This window comes from Bombus bifarius, unplaced genomic scaffold, assembly GCF_011952205.1.
Source record: "Bombus bifarius isolate JDL3187 unplaced genomic scaffold, Bbif_JDL3187 scf7180000007970, whole genome shotgun sequence".
In the NCBI taxonomy this organism is placed as follows: domain Eukaryota; kingdom Metazoa; phylum Arthropoda; class Insecta; order Hymenoptera; family Apidae; genus Bombus; species Bombus bifarius.
The window spans coordinates 334863-350534 of NW_022884356.1; the positions used below are offsets into that span (position 1 = coordinate 334863).

A 15672-nucleotide genomic window follows, 5' to 3' on the forward strand; every position below is an offset into this window, starting at 1 on the left:
TATAAACTTCAGTTCTTAATGGACTATGAAGAGTGCAACAAAAGCAACAAAAGTAACAAGACGAAGACCAGCTCGAGGCGATTGTAATCGATAGAGAGATTATTCAACGACGAGAGCAACGGTGGAATCGAGGGGGGAATTGTTGATTATCCCATTATTCATGCCTTGGTATGTTATCAATTTCAATGGTACTCAGCGATGATCTGGTTTTACTTGACAGTTAGTTTCAAAATTAAAGGTATCCAGGAACTACATTGAGACAGGAAATATTATATTTATAATTTATATTAGGAAATTTTTTAGTAAGCTTATTAAATTGTTTAATGATTAACTATATTCTAATATTTAGAAAGTGACAAAAAATTAATATGAAGTAACGTTTGCAATGAGTATCACTGTTGTAATCTATTATATTTCAGGTAAAATTGCCGGAAGATAAGCGTATCCCTCGCACGAGCCAGTATGACTGAACTGTATATGTACGTGTAGTATGAGTATGAGTATGAGTATGAGTATGAGTACGAGTACGAGTACAACTCATCCGTTCACGCGACGGCATACTTGGACGATCACAGGGATCGTAGATCATACTGCTCGATAATTTCACTATATAACAAGTAAGTATTTATTAGCGCGTGGGCAGTCGGTTGCAGCACGTATTTGCACGCGAGAGTAACATTACCGTTCAGTAGACTTTGGATGTAACTCCGAGTAGCATTCGTGTTGCGAATAATATTTTTGAAACATACCCAAATTCGCTATTATGTATCACGCAACTGCAATTCAATCTTATCAGTGAACTTGATTTTGATTAATTTCGCCGATTATTTTTATAAGGTTTCATTCTATGATATCATTTTATATTTATGGTTCGATGGTACATACGTTCATAAACGTATTCAAAACAAAAAAATATAATGAAGTTAACATCTACGTTAATCTACGAGAAGAAAAGTGTTTAAGGTGAATGATAACGTATCAGTATCGTTGTTACAGGATGCAAAAAATGGATTTCGATGTTTGGTAGTATTAGGAGCGGGAGAAACGATCGTTTTCGAACGTGACAGACTATAGGGTGTTGGCTCACGCGCGTGTCAGTCCTTCGATTTCGTAAGTAGTACACGTGTGTAATAATTACCATATCCCGACCATTTAACCTTTCTTTTTTGTAATCAAAAATTTGTTTCTAATTAGTTTCGGAGGTGGTTTCCTTTCTCCATGCATGTTTTTGAAGAGAATATAAACGTTGGTGAGATTTTACTTTCATTGCGGCTTTCGCTTTTCTCCGCTTCATCAAGAGTTTCCTGAAAGACCGAGTTCCTCGCATTATTGCGTGCCTGTAGAAGTGTCACGTGTGTATACACACTGACAGACCACGCCTGTCTGTCTGGTGAAACACCAATACGCACGCGGGCAAGATGGCCGCATATACTTTATACTCGTCAATTGGACGCGTTTGTTTTTATCTGTGCTTCCTCGCAATTACGGTGTTGTGTCAGGAACAAATACCTCCGGGTAGTCGGTATTACAGTCGCGATGGGGTATATGTGCCTCAAAACGGACCAGATCACCGAACCGACACTTATGTTTACAAAGATAGAAGGTATGGGTATCGTCCTAGTTACTGGGACTCTGTTTACAGAGGACCCACCAGAGCACCAGACAATCGGTACCTTTACGAGGTAAAATAATACAAGTAATACAATTCTCCTACTATTTTTTTTTACTAGAGAAATTGCGTGATATCTTTTAAAAAGTAATGACACGTAATGATAAATAAATTTGGTAAAAAATTATAATTACAAAACGATTGTCATTTTTTAAGCATACAACTTCAAGACTACCTTTACCTGGTATATTGGGTGGTTGGCGAGAAGATCTTCAAGGAAGAAAGAGGTCTGATTCGAAAAATCTACCTATAGATGTTACTGTGACCACAGCTTATGGACAAGTGCAAGGATTTAAAGTTTATTTATATGATGATCCACAAGCAAGGCATAGGCCCTGGAGTTTACCAGTTGAAAGGGTTACAAAGCATGTTAATGTATTCCTCGGTATTCCTTATGCTATGCCACCTATAAAAGAAGGTCGATTTAAACCACCCAAAACTCATAAAGGTTGGCAATTACTGCAAGCTGTTGATTGGGGACCAGCTTGTCCTCAGCCCAGTGCATATACTGGTGCTACTAAAGGAATCCGTGATGTGGATGAAGACTGCTTATATTTGAATATTTTTACACCAGATATTAGCTCTGGTTTAGCTAAGCTGTACCCAGTAATGTTCTATATTCATGGTGGAGAATTTACTCATGGAGCAAGCAATTTGTTTCCAGCACACATGTTGGCTGCATTTTACGATGTAGTAGTCGTTTCGATTAACTATCGACTAGGAGCTCTAGGATTTCTAAGTACAGGAGATGAGAATAGCCCTGGAAATTATGGAATTTTGGATCAAGCTATGGCATTGAGGTGGGTGTATGATAATATCAGAGTTTTTAATGGTAATCCTGATGCAATAACTCTTTTTGGACCTGGTGCTGGAGCAGCAAGTGCTGGATTATTAATGGTTGCACCTAAAACCAGAGATATGGTATCAAAAGTAATAGCTCAATCAGGTTCTGCATTGGCAGATTGGGCTGTCATAGTAGATAAGTACAGGGCACAGAATACATCTAAAGTATATGCAGAATCACTAGGCTGTAGCATAGAAAGCAGCTGGAGATTGGTGCAGTGTTTGAAGAATGGCAGATCCTTTTTTGAACTTGGTAATTCTGAATTAAAGCAACACATTGGAATGTTTCCTTGGGCTCCTGTATTGGATACTAATTTCACAGTACCAAATGACAGTTGGTACGAAGATTGGAGAGAAACAGATTGGCGTTTCTTTGTGGAAACACCTGAAGAAAGCATAAAAAGTCATAAGTTTACAGATAACTTAGCATATATGGCTGGTGTAACTACTCAGGAAGCAGCATACCTTATATGTATGTAATTCGAAATCTTTGCAATCTTGTAAATTTTTACAAATTAATAAACATTTCATTCTTCCTAGATAACAATGCCACATTAGCCAAGAATCAATATATTATAGATGCGGAATCATTCGATCAGAAAATTTGGGAACTTGTTCTCCAATACAACTACACTCTAAATTCTCAAGGAGTTTATGAAGCTATAAAATACATGTACACATATTGGCCAGATCCGACTAATATTACCCACATTCGTGATCAGTATATTAATGTAAGTTGTACGTGATATATATATAGTTTGACTTTTTAATTATATGTATATTTCTATAATGTTAAATTTTCAGCTCTTGACTGATTTTCACTATGTTGCTCCTTTTGATAAAATAGCAAAAGTTTTGATAGAAAAACGTGTACCTACATATTTGTATGTGCTAAATACAACTGTAGAAGCATTAACATTACCACAGTGGCGAAGTGTTTCTCACAACACAGAGCTTCTTTGGCTAACAGGGGCACCTTTCATGGATGTTGGTAAGAATACAATAATTCAGAGTTTTTCATTAACAATATAATTATCAAGTTACTATCTTTTCAGAATTTTTCCCTCAAAAATGGAAGTTGAAGCGTGACATGTGGACAGACAACGATCGCAATATGAGTCACTTTTTTATGAAAGCGTATGCAAATTTTGCAACGTATGGGTAAGTTTATAATTTTATAACTTTATTTTGAGCTTATATTGTTTATAATGTATATATATATTATTATTATAATATTATTTATAATGTACCTTATATCTGTATAATACATATGTTTTCCTTTTTTAGAAATCCGACACCATCGCAAATTTTGGGTTTACATTTTGATGTTGCTAAGCCTGGACAATTACGGTATTTGAACATTAATACTACTTACAATAGCTCAATTTTATTGAATTACCGACAAACTGAAAGTGCCTTTTGGTCTATGTATTTACCAACGGTTATTGGTCGTTTGGTACCTACATATCCTCCAGTTACTGAAGTAAGAACACTATGTACCTCCTTTCATAAAATATTATTCAATAATTTTATAAAATATTCTCAGTATAAATATTCTATTTATTTATGTTTATTATTATAGTATTGGTGGGAGCCAAAAGAACCTCTACAAATTGCCTTTTGGTCTGTTTCCACTGCGTGTCTATTGTTAATCGTGCTTTCCGTAGTATGCTGTATGCTTTGGCGCAATGCCAAAAGGTAAGAAAAGGTAAACAGAACCAACCCCATATGACCACATCATTTAATCGCGTAGTGCACGAGGGTGATGGTTCTGGCTTCATAAATGCTATAGAAATTGCATACGAAGTTTATACAAGGGAATATAATTAACACAACCTTTAAACATATTTTTCATTAATCTTACCTTTACTTGTAATTCATGCAGCAAAACAAAGGCTGCCAGATTATACGCAGGTAATTAAAATAGTTTTTACATGCAACAGTGTACATAATTCATTGCACAGCTTTAAATATGGACAAGGAACTTCCTGAATTTATTAACAAAAAGAAACAAGTTAATTAGATAGAAAAATCACCATTTTTGGTGATACCACTATGTAGAATTAACTTTTTTATTTTTTAATTATTATTATTAGATAACCACTTTGAGCAGTAATAAATTTTTTTACTGTCTTTTCTTGTATTCTTGTGTCCAGACAATCTGACCATTACTACAGCGGAGACATCCTCATGGTGCGAGACGACGAACCTTCGGAGGGAATCGAGAATATGACTCGTACTTCGAAGGAGAACATCCACGAGTATCGTGACACACCACCTGTCAGATCTAGGATACCGCGGCAAAATGAATCAAAGCTTCAAGAACGATTGTCGCATAATCGTAAATTTAGTTCTACTCCATCGCTAAGGAGTAATTCCAATATCTCGCTGAAAGATATGCGTTCGGAAGGATTTGTTACCAGTTCACCAAATGGACAACCTAGATTAAGCAAAGCTATAAGCCAGTCCTCATTACCTAAAAGTAAAAGCAAAACACATTTAGTTCAAGGTGTCCCACAAACAGCTGTATGATATCCTTTTTTGAAGTATTATTTTTCTACCTGCAGCTACTTCATTTACTTTTTTGAAGAGAAGCTAGCTTCTGATGTCTAAAAGATGTCTAAAATCAAAAATATAGGTTTTTAAACAATATGTGTTCATATATATGCAAAATGTTTTTTAATATGATTATTTTCAGATATTAAAAAACATTGCACATAGAAAACTGAGGTTACTGTTATAAGACTTGGCTAAACGTTTCGTCCGTCCACGATAATGTTATCGTATTAATATTGCATTGTACATATCGATACACATATTTTATACTTTTTTATGTTAATTTTTATCGTTATAAACATCGGTATACGAAATCTATTTTTTACCGAAAGCCACGCACGCCACGATAGTAATATATATTATGTAATAATATATCATAATATTATTACTTTGAGAACAATTTAATAATTTAAACAATGTAGAGTGTTTTTATATCGTTTTTTACCATAAAAGTTGCAAATATAATACATGTTAAAATATATTTATGTATTCCGATATTTTTATAGTATTAATAGAAAACACGTGTAGTCGTCGAATCGATCTCACTATTACCGATGTTATGATTTCGATAGTATAAGTCTTTTAATATATTCTAGTATTTTACAGTACCTAATATAGAGATATATTATTATATCTCATGCGAGGAAGTTTATGTATTTTATGGTATACAAGATCTCTATCTTTTACGAAAAAGAATATTATACGTACTATTACAAATGCATTTAAATTAAGAAGTATGAATGTATTGTATTAGAAGAAGAACACCGTTAGATTAAGGTCTTTCAATTAAAGAACACCGTGCAAGCAACATACGAGCTTTTAAAAATCCTACAAAATTCAATTGCGGCAATATTCATGTCATACATTTTATTCATTGGATATTATCACAAATATTCAGTGAAGAACTCTATAAGTCATGCTAAACATAAATAATTTTTCAACTTCTACTGAGAGATAAAAAAGTATGGGACCAAAACATGTAAAAGTAAGATTTAAACAATTAAAAATACATATATTCTGTTTCTTCTTCTTTTTTATATATTAAATACTGAAAATTATGCGTAGAAATGTGTATCCAAGGGTAAAACACGAGTGGACCGAGAACAGCAAACGAAGAACCAGTTCGACCCTCTCCGTTTAGAGGTGAAATATCCTGGAACAGCGATATTATTGCTGCAATGTCAGGAAAAGCCTGTTCTGTTAGCTGCAGCGGCAGCTTTGGCAAAATTTGGTAGCAAATGTCAGGAGAACCTAGAAGTTTTGTTTGATCTTGAAATTGTAGATAGCGTGATACTATTGATTACACATGAGGATTTATTTACACGAAGGTTTATTTTAAATTCGTTATTCTTTTTCTTTGATTTCTTAATTTTTATATTTTCTATAAAACACATAAAAAGTATCAAAAAAGATAAAAATATAATTATCAATTTTTATATTTAATATCAATGATATTTAATATGTATAAAAGTAATGTTTTTAAATGTTATCTAATTGTAATTTTTAAAATAAAATAAAATAGATTCGCAGCAAAATTATTGGCCGAAATGGTAGCCATCTCCAATGTCCGTGATTTCCTGTTGGACGCCGATTATTATATTCCGCACTTCATTAAAGTCCTTATCAACGAACAGGATATCTTCATGCATGAATTCTCTTCCTTGATCCTAGCAGAAATGACTAAAGACATGTTTGGAGCAGCACAATTATTAAAACAGTGTCAGGATATGAACTTCCTATTCGAAAGACTTCGATCACCAGATCCTGACGTGAAGAAGAACACCATGCAAATTATATATAATCTATTACAAGATCCTGTGGGAGCGAAGGAGATCATCGAGACTAAGGTTCATTAGGATAACAAGTTAAACGATCCATTTTGTAAAATTCCTTTCACACTTGCTAGATTAATTTTGAAAAAAGCCTGCAATTTTTCAGAATTTTAACATGGAACTCGTCTACGAGCTTTTTAACTCCCCGTATACTGAGATTCAGAAGCTTGCACTCGATGTAGTGACCGATCTAGTACGAAGAAATAAAGATGATTATCTGCACGATCACTTTCGGCGCACGAATGGACTTGAAGTTTTATTGAAATTTTTGGATGTAAGATATTCTTGTAACTGAAGAAGATTCTTCTATCTAGTACTTCTAAGTTTAATGAGGATACATCTTGTACTTATTTAGAACATCGAGTGGGAAGATCTTCATATGGATGCACTCCGGATCCTCCGTTTTGCTTGCGACAATCCCACTACAGCAGAATTGTTCAACGATATCGGCGGTATCAAACAGATATTAAAGTACATAGAAGACACATCACACTCAAAGCTTTTTATGGAAGCTCTGGATATAGCTGTCCGTTTATCACACACGTCTAGGGGCAGAAAAGTACTACATGCAATTTAAGGGAACTAATTTTAAAAATTCATCTAGTTTAGTACAAACTGTAGACATTTTTGAAACTCATATCTCCTTATCTAATACTATTTGATTTATCGCTGATGCGTTTCTTGTAAAGGCCTTATATACCTATGGCATCGTCGATTATTTATTGCGTACATTAATGGGCAACGTACAAGCTAACATGTATGAAATCAGTTGTCATGGTATCGGTATGATGACTCTGTACAATCAAGCAGCCAAGGAATTAACTGCCAGCGATTGTGTGAAACATGTTCTAGGTAGATTGAAAAAATCAATTTTCTTGAAATCAATACGTAGTACAATAATTCACGATATCGTTTCAGATGTATTAAAGAACGAAAATTTAAAATTTTCCGCTAGACAGGCGGCTTTATTCGCTTTAAATCAACTGCTGAAGTGCGACGTGAAGAATTGTCAAGAATTATTGGACATTCACGGACAGGTAATCTTATGCGTCCAAGTAGCAAACTGTTTACTTTAATAAAGAATATTTTAAGAATATTATCCTCAGAATTATTTGTTATGGCTGATGAAACAAACAGGGGGAAAAGTCCCTGTTGAAATTCTGGTTGGAGTTATAGAATGCATCATTACAATAGCAAGAAACCAGGCTTTGAGAGATACTATAATTACGGGAGATATCATCGATGCCATATGTGCATCTTTCGAAGTATACATTTGCTTTAATATATATTTAATTTGCATAATATTTATACGTATGTCATAATTCAATAAAATTGTAATTTTTAAATCGAGGAAAAATTAATTACATAGTTTGTTTGATTAACAGTTGAGCTGTATATCGATGAATGATTTCAAAATCGCTTGCTGTAAAGCTCTGTCCACCATGTGTATCGAGAAGATCGGGAAGCAAGAATTTCTGAAGGCTCAGGGGCCTGAAAGATTATATAATCTATTGTGCGACGTTAAATCGATCCCGATAAGGAACGCAGCCGCCCAATTGATTCAATTATTATGCGCGGATCCGGTTCTGGCAGATACTTTCGTCTCCGCCAGATATTTAAATTAGTGAGGCTAACATGAAATAAGTACAGACGCAATTTCATCGTACGATTTACGAAAATAATGATTATAGCATGCTGAACAACCGGTCGACAGCGCGAGTAGTTCCTTCATGGGACACATGCATAGAAGTCTTGTTTGACGCGCATTTGCCGATCAAGTTCGCTTTAACTGGACGACTTTCTTTGCATGACATTACACGAGATGGATTTTATGTACTTCGAAGAAACGTCTGCGCGTATATTTTTAGAATCTTTATGTATTTTATTCTATACTTGCTTGCTTCATTTTATACTTTAATTTTTGTCTTAATCTTAATCAGTTTTCCCATATTGGATGATATTTTCCGATTCAAGTTCTGCCCCTTGGAACCTATCTACGTGGTTAATTGCATTCGCGAGGAACCACATGAATCGAACTTGGAAGGTGAACAGCATTATTTATATTCCTCTTTCTTCGTTAAGTGTAATGAAATTATTGTTTCTTTTTTCAGAGGGTAAACAAGAGAATACACATACCAACAATAAGAGAAACGTTTTCTTGTCCCAGGCAATATTACATTTAACGATGGATTCCAAATTTGGTCGCCTACAGTGTGATTCATATCTCTATGATTACATAGAATTGTTTAAATGCAAGTTAATCGCCGCGGAGTCGAAAGACGTGTAAGAAAATTAATTCTAAGTTTTTCTCCGCGTGAATCCTATAAGTATCATGGTTTTCCATTCAGAGTGTCAAAGACGACACAAGGATTTGTAAATATTAACTACGTGGCCTCGCGTGCTAAGATGCTGGCCAAGTTTGTGGTCCAACAAATGTCAGGTCCGGATCCTCTAATCAGATGCGTGGATCACCAGCTAGAAATTCATTTGAAGGAAATCAAAGAAAGTATAGAAACTAGTGTAATCCCGTTGGGAATGTTGAGAGTTGGTTCCTATCTCGAAAGAGCCTTGCTTTTCAAAGTAATCGCTGATAGAGTACATTTACCAGCAGCTTTGGTACGAGGACAGTATGGAAAAGCCTGGATCGAAATTGCAGTCCCGGAGGTAGAGGATTTTGAGTTTTTATTTCTCTTTGTTTTAAGTCTAGATAAAAGATTTTGATTGTTTAGTAACGTTTCAATCCTTATAATTAGTTTCTGAGCTTAGGATATTTTTGCTAGGTGAGAGTCCCAATTGAAGAAGAGACTTTTCACTGTTATCTAAAGAGAGATCTATCTTGCCCAGAAGTTATCACAATCAATGAACCTCTAAAAGAATACCCTCAAAAGTGCGAAGATTCAAGCCTTACTCCTGAAGATCATTGTTCATCGAATTTCCCAACGAAATTATTAAAACCGAATTTTATCGTTGATTTGATGGACTGTCCCGGAGACTTGTTGCCAATTGGCAGTAATCGTGCCAGATTATACTGTGAAAAAAAGTTAGTCTGCGATACTGTGTGTTAGAACATGCGTCGCAATCGTATCGCAAGATTTATTTTATTCGGATACATCAGTTATAAGATCTTAATCTAATATTTTTCTCACTTGCACTCTCACTATCTTTGGACTCTGTAGAAAATTGGCGGTTTCAAAAACTGCTTAATAATAAAACGCAAAAATCTTATTTACAGCGGTAATATACATTCATGGGTCTTTAATTATTGGTCTTTAATTAACAAAGTTGACCCGCGTCTATTTTCATTAAATATCGACAATAATTGAAACAAAAGCTTTACGGTATTACTGCCGTGATGAACGCTCAATAAATTACTTTTTATTAAAGTAAGATAAGCACTTCGTTTTTTAAGAGATTCACTCGTGATAAGTGCATATTAAAGTTTGATTATGATTATTACTACTATCTTCAAATAAGCGATCACTGCGATGGCCTTCTTAGTTCCCCAAGTTTCACTAGTCCGAAGAAACTGTTTTCCTTGTCGAAAATGGCGAATCTCGGCGAACTGGCCTCTTTGAAAACTAAAACGTCTTGTTTTTTGAGCCGCGTCAGCTGTGCCGAAAAACAGGTCTGGCTAATGTTACGTGAGTGACCAGAGTTATCAATCTACGAACATTAATTATAATCATTTTTTTCTTCTTAAGGAAATGCTATAAATACTGAAAGTAACGATAACATTCTTTATCTTCAATTTTAAAACTAGATTATCTTTTTTTAGATATGATATTCCTCTTACCATGCATTGAAGAATAGGCCGACCGTTCACCACCAGATGAAATCCAATTTCATCATGATCATCATTGTAATGAATCTGCGCGTAAACTAGATATAATCCTGTTTCGTAAATGGTAACATTCCCGTCATCGGACATGCTGAAGTATTCGCCCATACCAAGATCAGTTACCCAATCACTTGGTTTCCAAGCCTTAAACGTACTACCGCCATGACGAATTCTCCCATTTCCAGCATAATAGTCTGATCCTGAGGCTTTACTCCGATCTCCATCAAAATGAATAGCAACTATTTTTCTAGAGAGATTCATATTCTTTCGAAATTTGTGAGAAATCTTTGCAGAATGATTCGTGACACCTTGCGCGGTAATCTTGTTATGTTTCGAAGGAGATGCGTCGATGTTATCTAAAGACGAGTGGGTATTATATTTCTTTGGTGGATGCCTACTAGAAACGACAATAGACCTGCGAGAAACAAACAAACGAAAGTGCTTGAATCACTCTTACGTTCATTCTTACGTTCTGCCAAGAGTACTGAACAATATTTTCTCGCTTTGAATTTGTATATTGATATAATTAAATTTAAAGGAACTTTATAATAATATTAAATATTAGTGGTTCGTGAAATTTTCAGCAATTTCTAATATTGAATTCTTATTAATTTCTAGGTAAAATTTTGTCTACTATATTATAAAATGTTGCAACTAACGTGTTTTGTTGGTCATCAATGCTTCTGTCATCCAACATCTCTTTAGAACCGGAACTAGAAGCGGCCGTTCCCTTCGCGTGATTCTTAGGAGAATGTCTTCTGACAAATGATCTCTTAGAATTATAGTTTTCTTCGTTAATCGACCGTTTACGCTTTAAGCTCATCTTCCAGTTCAAAAAATGATCCTTTACATTATCTATACCTAGTACATCTCGCTTTCGTTTAGTATTATTTCCATGATTTTCCAATTTCCCTTCTAGAACCTTCTTTTCTTGATGACGCTCCCGATCCACGTTCTTGTAACTCTTCACCGAGTCTTCATTATATTTGACCTCGATCTTGTGCGCTGTTGCTAACTTCAACAATGTTTTATCTGCACTGAGCTCTGGTGGAGAGGGCACAGGAGCAATTGTCGACGAGGAATCAGGGATATCGGACGACCTAGCACCGAATACCGGAGAGTAATCGTGCGAAGAAAACGTGTCATCGTCATAATTTGAGTCGTAATCCGCATTGTCGATGTCTGCTTCGTCTGGATCATCATCATCATCATCATCATTGTACATTTCGGTGTACAACTGTGAACAGACAATCATTATCACTGAATTGAATAGTTAATGTTTAATGATATCTATTATACCGAAGAATGTTTATCTTTATACTTTAAAATAAGTTTCTTATACGATATAAAAATAAATATATTTATCAGTATTTTCAACGAAGAAAGAATCTTAGATGCTGCATCGATTAGAATGTTTACGTATCTTATAATAGGCGCAATCAATGTATATCCGTTGAATATCCACCATTACGTAACGCGACGATGCCTTACATCATGAATCGAATCAAATTCTGCGTAGAATTACATAATTCACGTAATAACTTTTCTATTGCATGACTCCTCGATGTCAATGTGAATCGTCGAACAGGTCATCGAATCATTTTGTACCCGTGCACGCGCAAGCACGTGGTCCGTTCTTTTATCTACGACCTTTAATGTCACCGGAGACCGATAACCTGATTTCTTTTATTATCCTCTTCATGTAACGCGAGCCTATTAAAGGAAAGCCATTGCAAGGTTATCACATAATTAATATCAATATAGCGAACCTTAGTGATGTTTCTAATACTGACTAATGTAATACAATTTGTTTATTTGATTTGATCTTTAGTCTATTTTTCTTCATTTTTCCTATAACGGAAGAAATATTTAATTTTACTAAAATTAGATCAGTTAGAATAAATATTAATTTAGAAAATGCTTGTTACTGTTATAAATTAGTGTTCATAAGATGATTCAGTGGTTCAGAACTTTAATTGTGCTTCTTAATCCTCATCTTGTTACCTAAATCACTTAAACAAGGACTTCCTGTTTCTGTTAAGCATTTTTTGGGAAGACATAAATTTCTCTATTTTCACTGGGATGTGTTATAGCATTATCTAATTATTTGTTTGTTGATAATTCTTATCATCTATCTTGAATTGGGAAACGTATGCCTTAGAAAAAGGTGAGAAAGTTATAAGAAAAGGGAAACTTCTGAAATGAGATATAAAGAAGCCTTTGTGTAAAAATAACTAGAAAAAATAATTAGAACCTTGGATATTTTGGGTCCAGAGATCCGAGAATCGTCAGGGCTATTATAAATAACGGTAAAGATGCCTTCGAAATGCATAAACGAATTTCTTGTGTTCATTGTTTCCAAAGAGGACTTCAAATGACGTGAATCTTAGAAAAACTGATAAACTTAAGGAAGAAGAAATTATTATTCTATCAAGATACTCTTTGAAATCTTAATTTTGTAATCCGAATCTTTAAGATCAAGTTCCAATCTAAAAGTAATGTAAAAAATGAAAGAAACGAATTACACATAGTACCTGAGTAATTCTATCGCCACGTGATACTCTCATTCTTCTCCATTTACTTGTAAAAAAAACCATTACCTGTTCTTCGAAGGCTTTTAGTTCATTCAGTAGATCTTCTTTCACGAAGCGATGTTTCAAACTCTCTACACTTCGTTTTAGCTCTTCGATTTCCCGAGCATTAATCAAAGAACAATGGAACTTCCAACTTTCGAGACTCAGGCAGAGAAGAGCAATTAATAGAGCCGTCACACTTAAAATCGTATTTCTATTCGGTCGAAATCGATGTTTGTTGAAGCCTTGTTCAAGGTCAGACGGAGAAATGCTTAGGTTCTCTCTGAAAACGCTAAGGAAGGATCGCGTTTCTTCTTTCACGTGTACGTCGTTCATCAGTTTCTGCTTCATCCTTGCAACCTTCGAGTCTTCTTCGGATAACATGGAAGTCATTGTACAAAAAAAAAAAAAAGAAACTGAACGCAGGGTTAGTCGTTAAGGTTAATTAAAAAAATCTAAATTACACTGCACTTTGCATAAAGTACTATTGATACTGTGCTTTTCTCCTTTTTCTATATCATTAGCTTTCTTAGTTCAAAGAATAATGAACAAGATCACACACAGCGTTCATGGTTTTTCAGTATAAACAATGTTACTACGATTCACAATGCACGCGAATTCCTGAAGCGTGTTGAATTTCTTCCCGCGTTATCATCGTATTATTTTATCGCCGTAGTGACATAATTGCTCCAAGAATTGCACAGTTGAAAAGAACGCTTCTCTTCTATCTTCTAACTTCTGACCCACTGTAATTGAAACAAACACCACAAAAGGCACCAGTTAATTAAATTACAAATTTAATTTTATGGCTTATTAGGTCCGTTGAGGCAATAGTTTCAATATTTTTCTTCCTTTATTTATGTTTCTGAACTGAATAACCAGTATTTCACCTGATTCCACAATTTCAGAAGTTTACAATAATCTACGGCATTAAGTGGCCTGTGTGTGTATCCAGTCTGTGACCCTCTTTAAAACCTGTCCAGTGGGTTTTTTCCTCTCTAGAAAACCTCGAGCAGGACCACAGGCGAGAGTAGTCAAGATTCGACCCTTTAGTTCCTTACCTACATTGGCCTTTCTTTCCTTCCTTCTGTAGCTTGACGTTATTCTCCTTTTGTTCTTCTCTATACGACCTGTGCCTCCGACGACCTACGTTCCTTTATCTAATTGATCTTCTCAATTCTATCTTCTTATTCCTTTTATTTTTAGCCTCTTCACTTCTTTGATTCTTTGAATTCTTTCTTTCTGTGTGATGAATAATAAAATGTAATAAGTCAAGAAACTCTGAAGTAATATTTAGAGTAAACGATGATTTGATTGATTGGTAAGTTTGATTTTTTAATGGAACTGATCATTACTGGAGAGGAAAGGTGCGGAGTTTGTTCGTGAAGACCTGAGGCAGATGAAGAAACGACCAGTGTTGCTTGACAGACTCAATCGTACTGGCTGGAAGGAACAGAAAGCGTACGAGTTTATCGCAGCAGCGCCTCTGGATCTCATTGTCAGTGGCGTAGATCAGTGAATCGGAGATGTAGTTTCCATCTCCAATGTTTCAATGTTAAATTGATCATTATTATCCATTATTATTTCTTTTATTTTTAACGATCAATCGCAAACTTATCAATATATATGCATCTAATCATAAGCTGTTTAAATGATAATTGAATGTCCTGCGGTATTATTACACGTAAATTACTAATATGTATTTTTAAAGAAATATTTCAAATTTCTACTGCATTAAACAATGGAGTACAGAAAGATACTACAATAAACAAACTTCCTTAGAAGTATAATAGAATTTTAAAGAGGCCTTTCTTACTATTATTTATCGTATTACACACATTTTAATGTTATCAATTGTTACCTTAAACATTGTCAAGGTAAATGCTTGAAGTCTTATCAAATAGTTAGCGATTATATGCATGTGTTACACAGAACTCTCAACCGTATTAAAAACAGTCGATCAAACTTGAAGCTTACAATCAATATGCTTCCGAACAGTAATTCGATCGTGTATATTACAATATGTTATATAAACGCATTCTGCAATATTGCTTATCTCGAACGAACGTTTGAATGGTCAAGGACTGGGATGGTTTCCCATATGACGTTCCACGAAAAAATCCTTCAGTGTGGAATTTTATCGTCAACGGGCTTCACATTATTATTACAACCAGATATCTCCAATTCCGACCTTATTTGACGACCCGGAATCATTGAATTTGATACTTGCTGGCTCCAAGAACAGCCTTCTCCTGCGAAAAAACGTCGTGAGAACGAATCGAAGGAATTTCTTGGGGAAGTTACAGATCTCGTTTCGTTTCAATGAAGATTATCACTCACAGATTATCGTTATCAGTAATC

General features: G+C 34.8%; 4 protein-coding genes across 11 annotated transcripts; 3 read left to right on the forward strand and 1 right to left on the reverse strand.

Annotated features, from left to right (window-relative positions):
* Nucleotides 1-499: 499 nt before the first annotated feature.
* On the forward strand, nucleotides 500-6090 carry LOC117211608 (cholinesterase). Of its 6 annotated transcripts, XM_033455701.1 has the most exons (11): nucleotides 500-617; nucleotides 997-1110; nucleotides 1195-1682; nucleotides 1826-2984; nucleotides 3053-3243; nucleotides 3317-3503; nucleotides 3553-3673; nucleotides 3800-3995; nucleotides 4095-4210; nucleotides 4398-4426; nucleotides 4669-4807. In XM_033455701.1, exons 3-11 carry the CDS (start codon nucleotides 1419-1421, stop codon nucleotides 4743-4745), a joined length of 2340 nt encoding a protein of 779 aa, XP_033311592.1. In that variant the 5' UTR covers nucleotides 500-617; nucleotides 997-1110; nucleotides 1195-1418; the 3' UTR covers nucleotides 4746-4807. The 6 variants fall into 6 exon arrangements, with proteins under 6 accessions (XP_033311592.1, XP_033311563.1, XP_033311602.1 ...); XM_033455672.1 differs by lacking the exon at nucleotides 4398-4426 and having other exon boundaries at nucleotides 4669-6090; XM_033455711.1 differs by lacking the exon at nucleotides 4398-4426 and having other exon boundaries at nucleotides 4095-4220; nucleotides 4669-5000.
* Nucleotides 6033-9998, forward strand: LOC117212481 (armadillo repeat-containing protein 3). The gene is made up of 14 exons (XM_033457367.1): nucleotides 6033-6053; nucleotides 6134-6396; nucleotides 6591-6915; nucleotides 7007-7174; nucleotides 7256-7459; nucleotides 7590-7752; nucleotides 7819-7937; nucleotides 8007-8165; nucleotides 8286-8524; nucleotides 8592-8756; nucleotides 8841-8944; nucleotides 9012-9183; nucleotides 9249-9564; nucleotides 9681-9998. The coding sequence occupies exons 1-14, from the start codon at nucleotides 6033-6035 to the stop codon at nucleotides 9963-9965; spliced, it is 2703 nt and encodes a 900-aa protein (XP_033313258.1). The 3' UTR covers nucleotides 9966-9998.
* LOC117211640 lies at nucleotides 7806-8572 on the forward strand. Its single transcript, XM_033455761.1, has 2 exons — nucleotides 7806-8165; nucleotides 8286-8572. The coding sequence occupies exons 1-2, from the start codon at nucleotides 8025-8027 to the stop codon at nucleotides 8523-8525; spliced, it is 381 nt and encodes a 126-aa protein (XP_033311652.1). The 5' UTR covers nucleotides 7806-8024; the 3' UTR covers nucleotides 8526-8572.
* On the reverse strand, nucleotides 9983-14755 carry LOC117211629 (protein eiger-like). Of its 3 annotated transcripts, XM_033455738.1 has the most exons (6): nucleotides 14667-14755; nucleotides 14373-14553; nucleotides 13339-14057; nucleotides 11398-11975; nucleotides 10694-11153; nucleotides 9983-10563 (listed from the first exon to the last, which is right to left on the reverse strand). In XM_033455738.1, the coding sequence occupies exons 3-6, from the start codon at nucleotides 13702-13704 to the stop codon at nucleotides 10378-10380; spliced, it is 1590 nt and encodes a 529-aa protein (XP_033311629.1). In that variant the 5' UTR covers nucleotides 13705-14057; nucleotides 14373-14553; nucleotides 14667-14755; the 3' UTR covers nucleotides 9983-10377. The 3 variants fall into 3 exon arrangements, with proteins under 3 accessions (XP_033311629.1, XP_033311637.1, XP_033311622.1); XM_033455746.1 differs by having other exon boundaries at nucleotides 13339-13679; nucleotides 14373-14693; XM_033455731.1 differs by lacking the exons at nucleotides 14373-14553; nucleotides 14667-14755 and having other exon boundaries at nucleotides 13339-14351.
* Nucleotides 14756-15672: the final 917 nt, after the last annotated feature.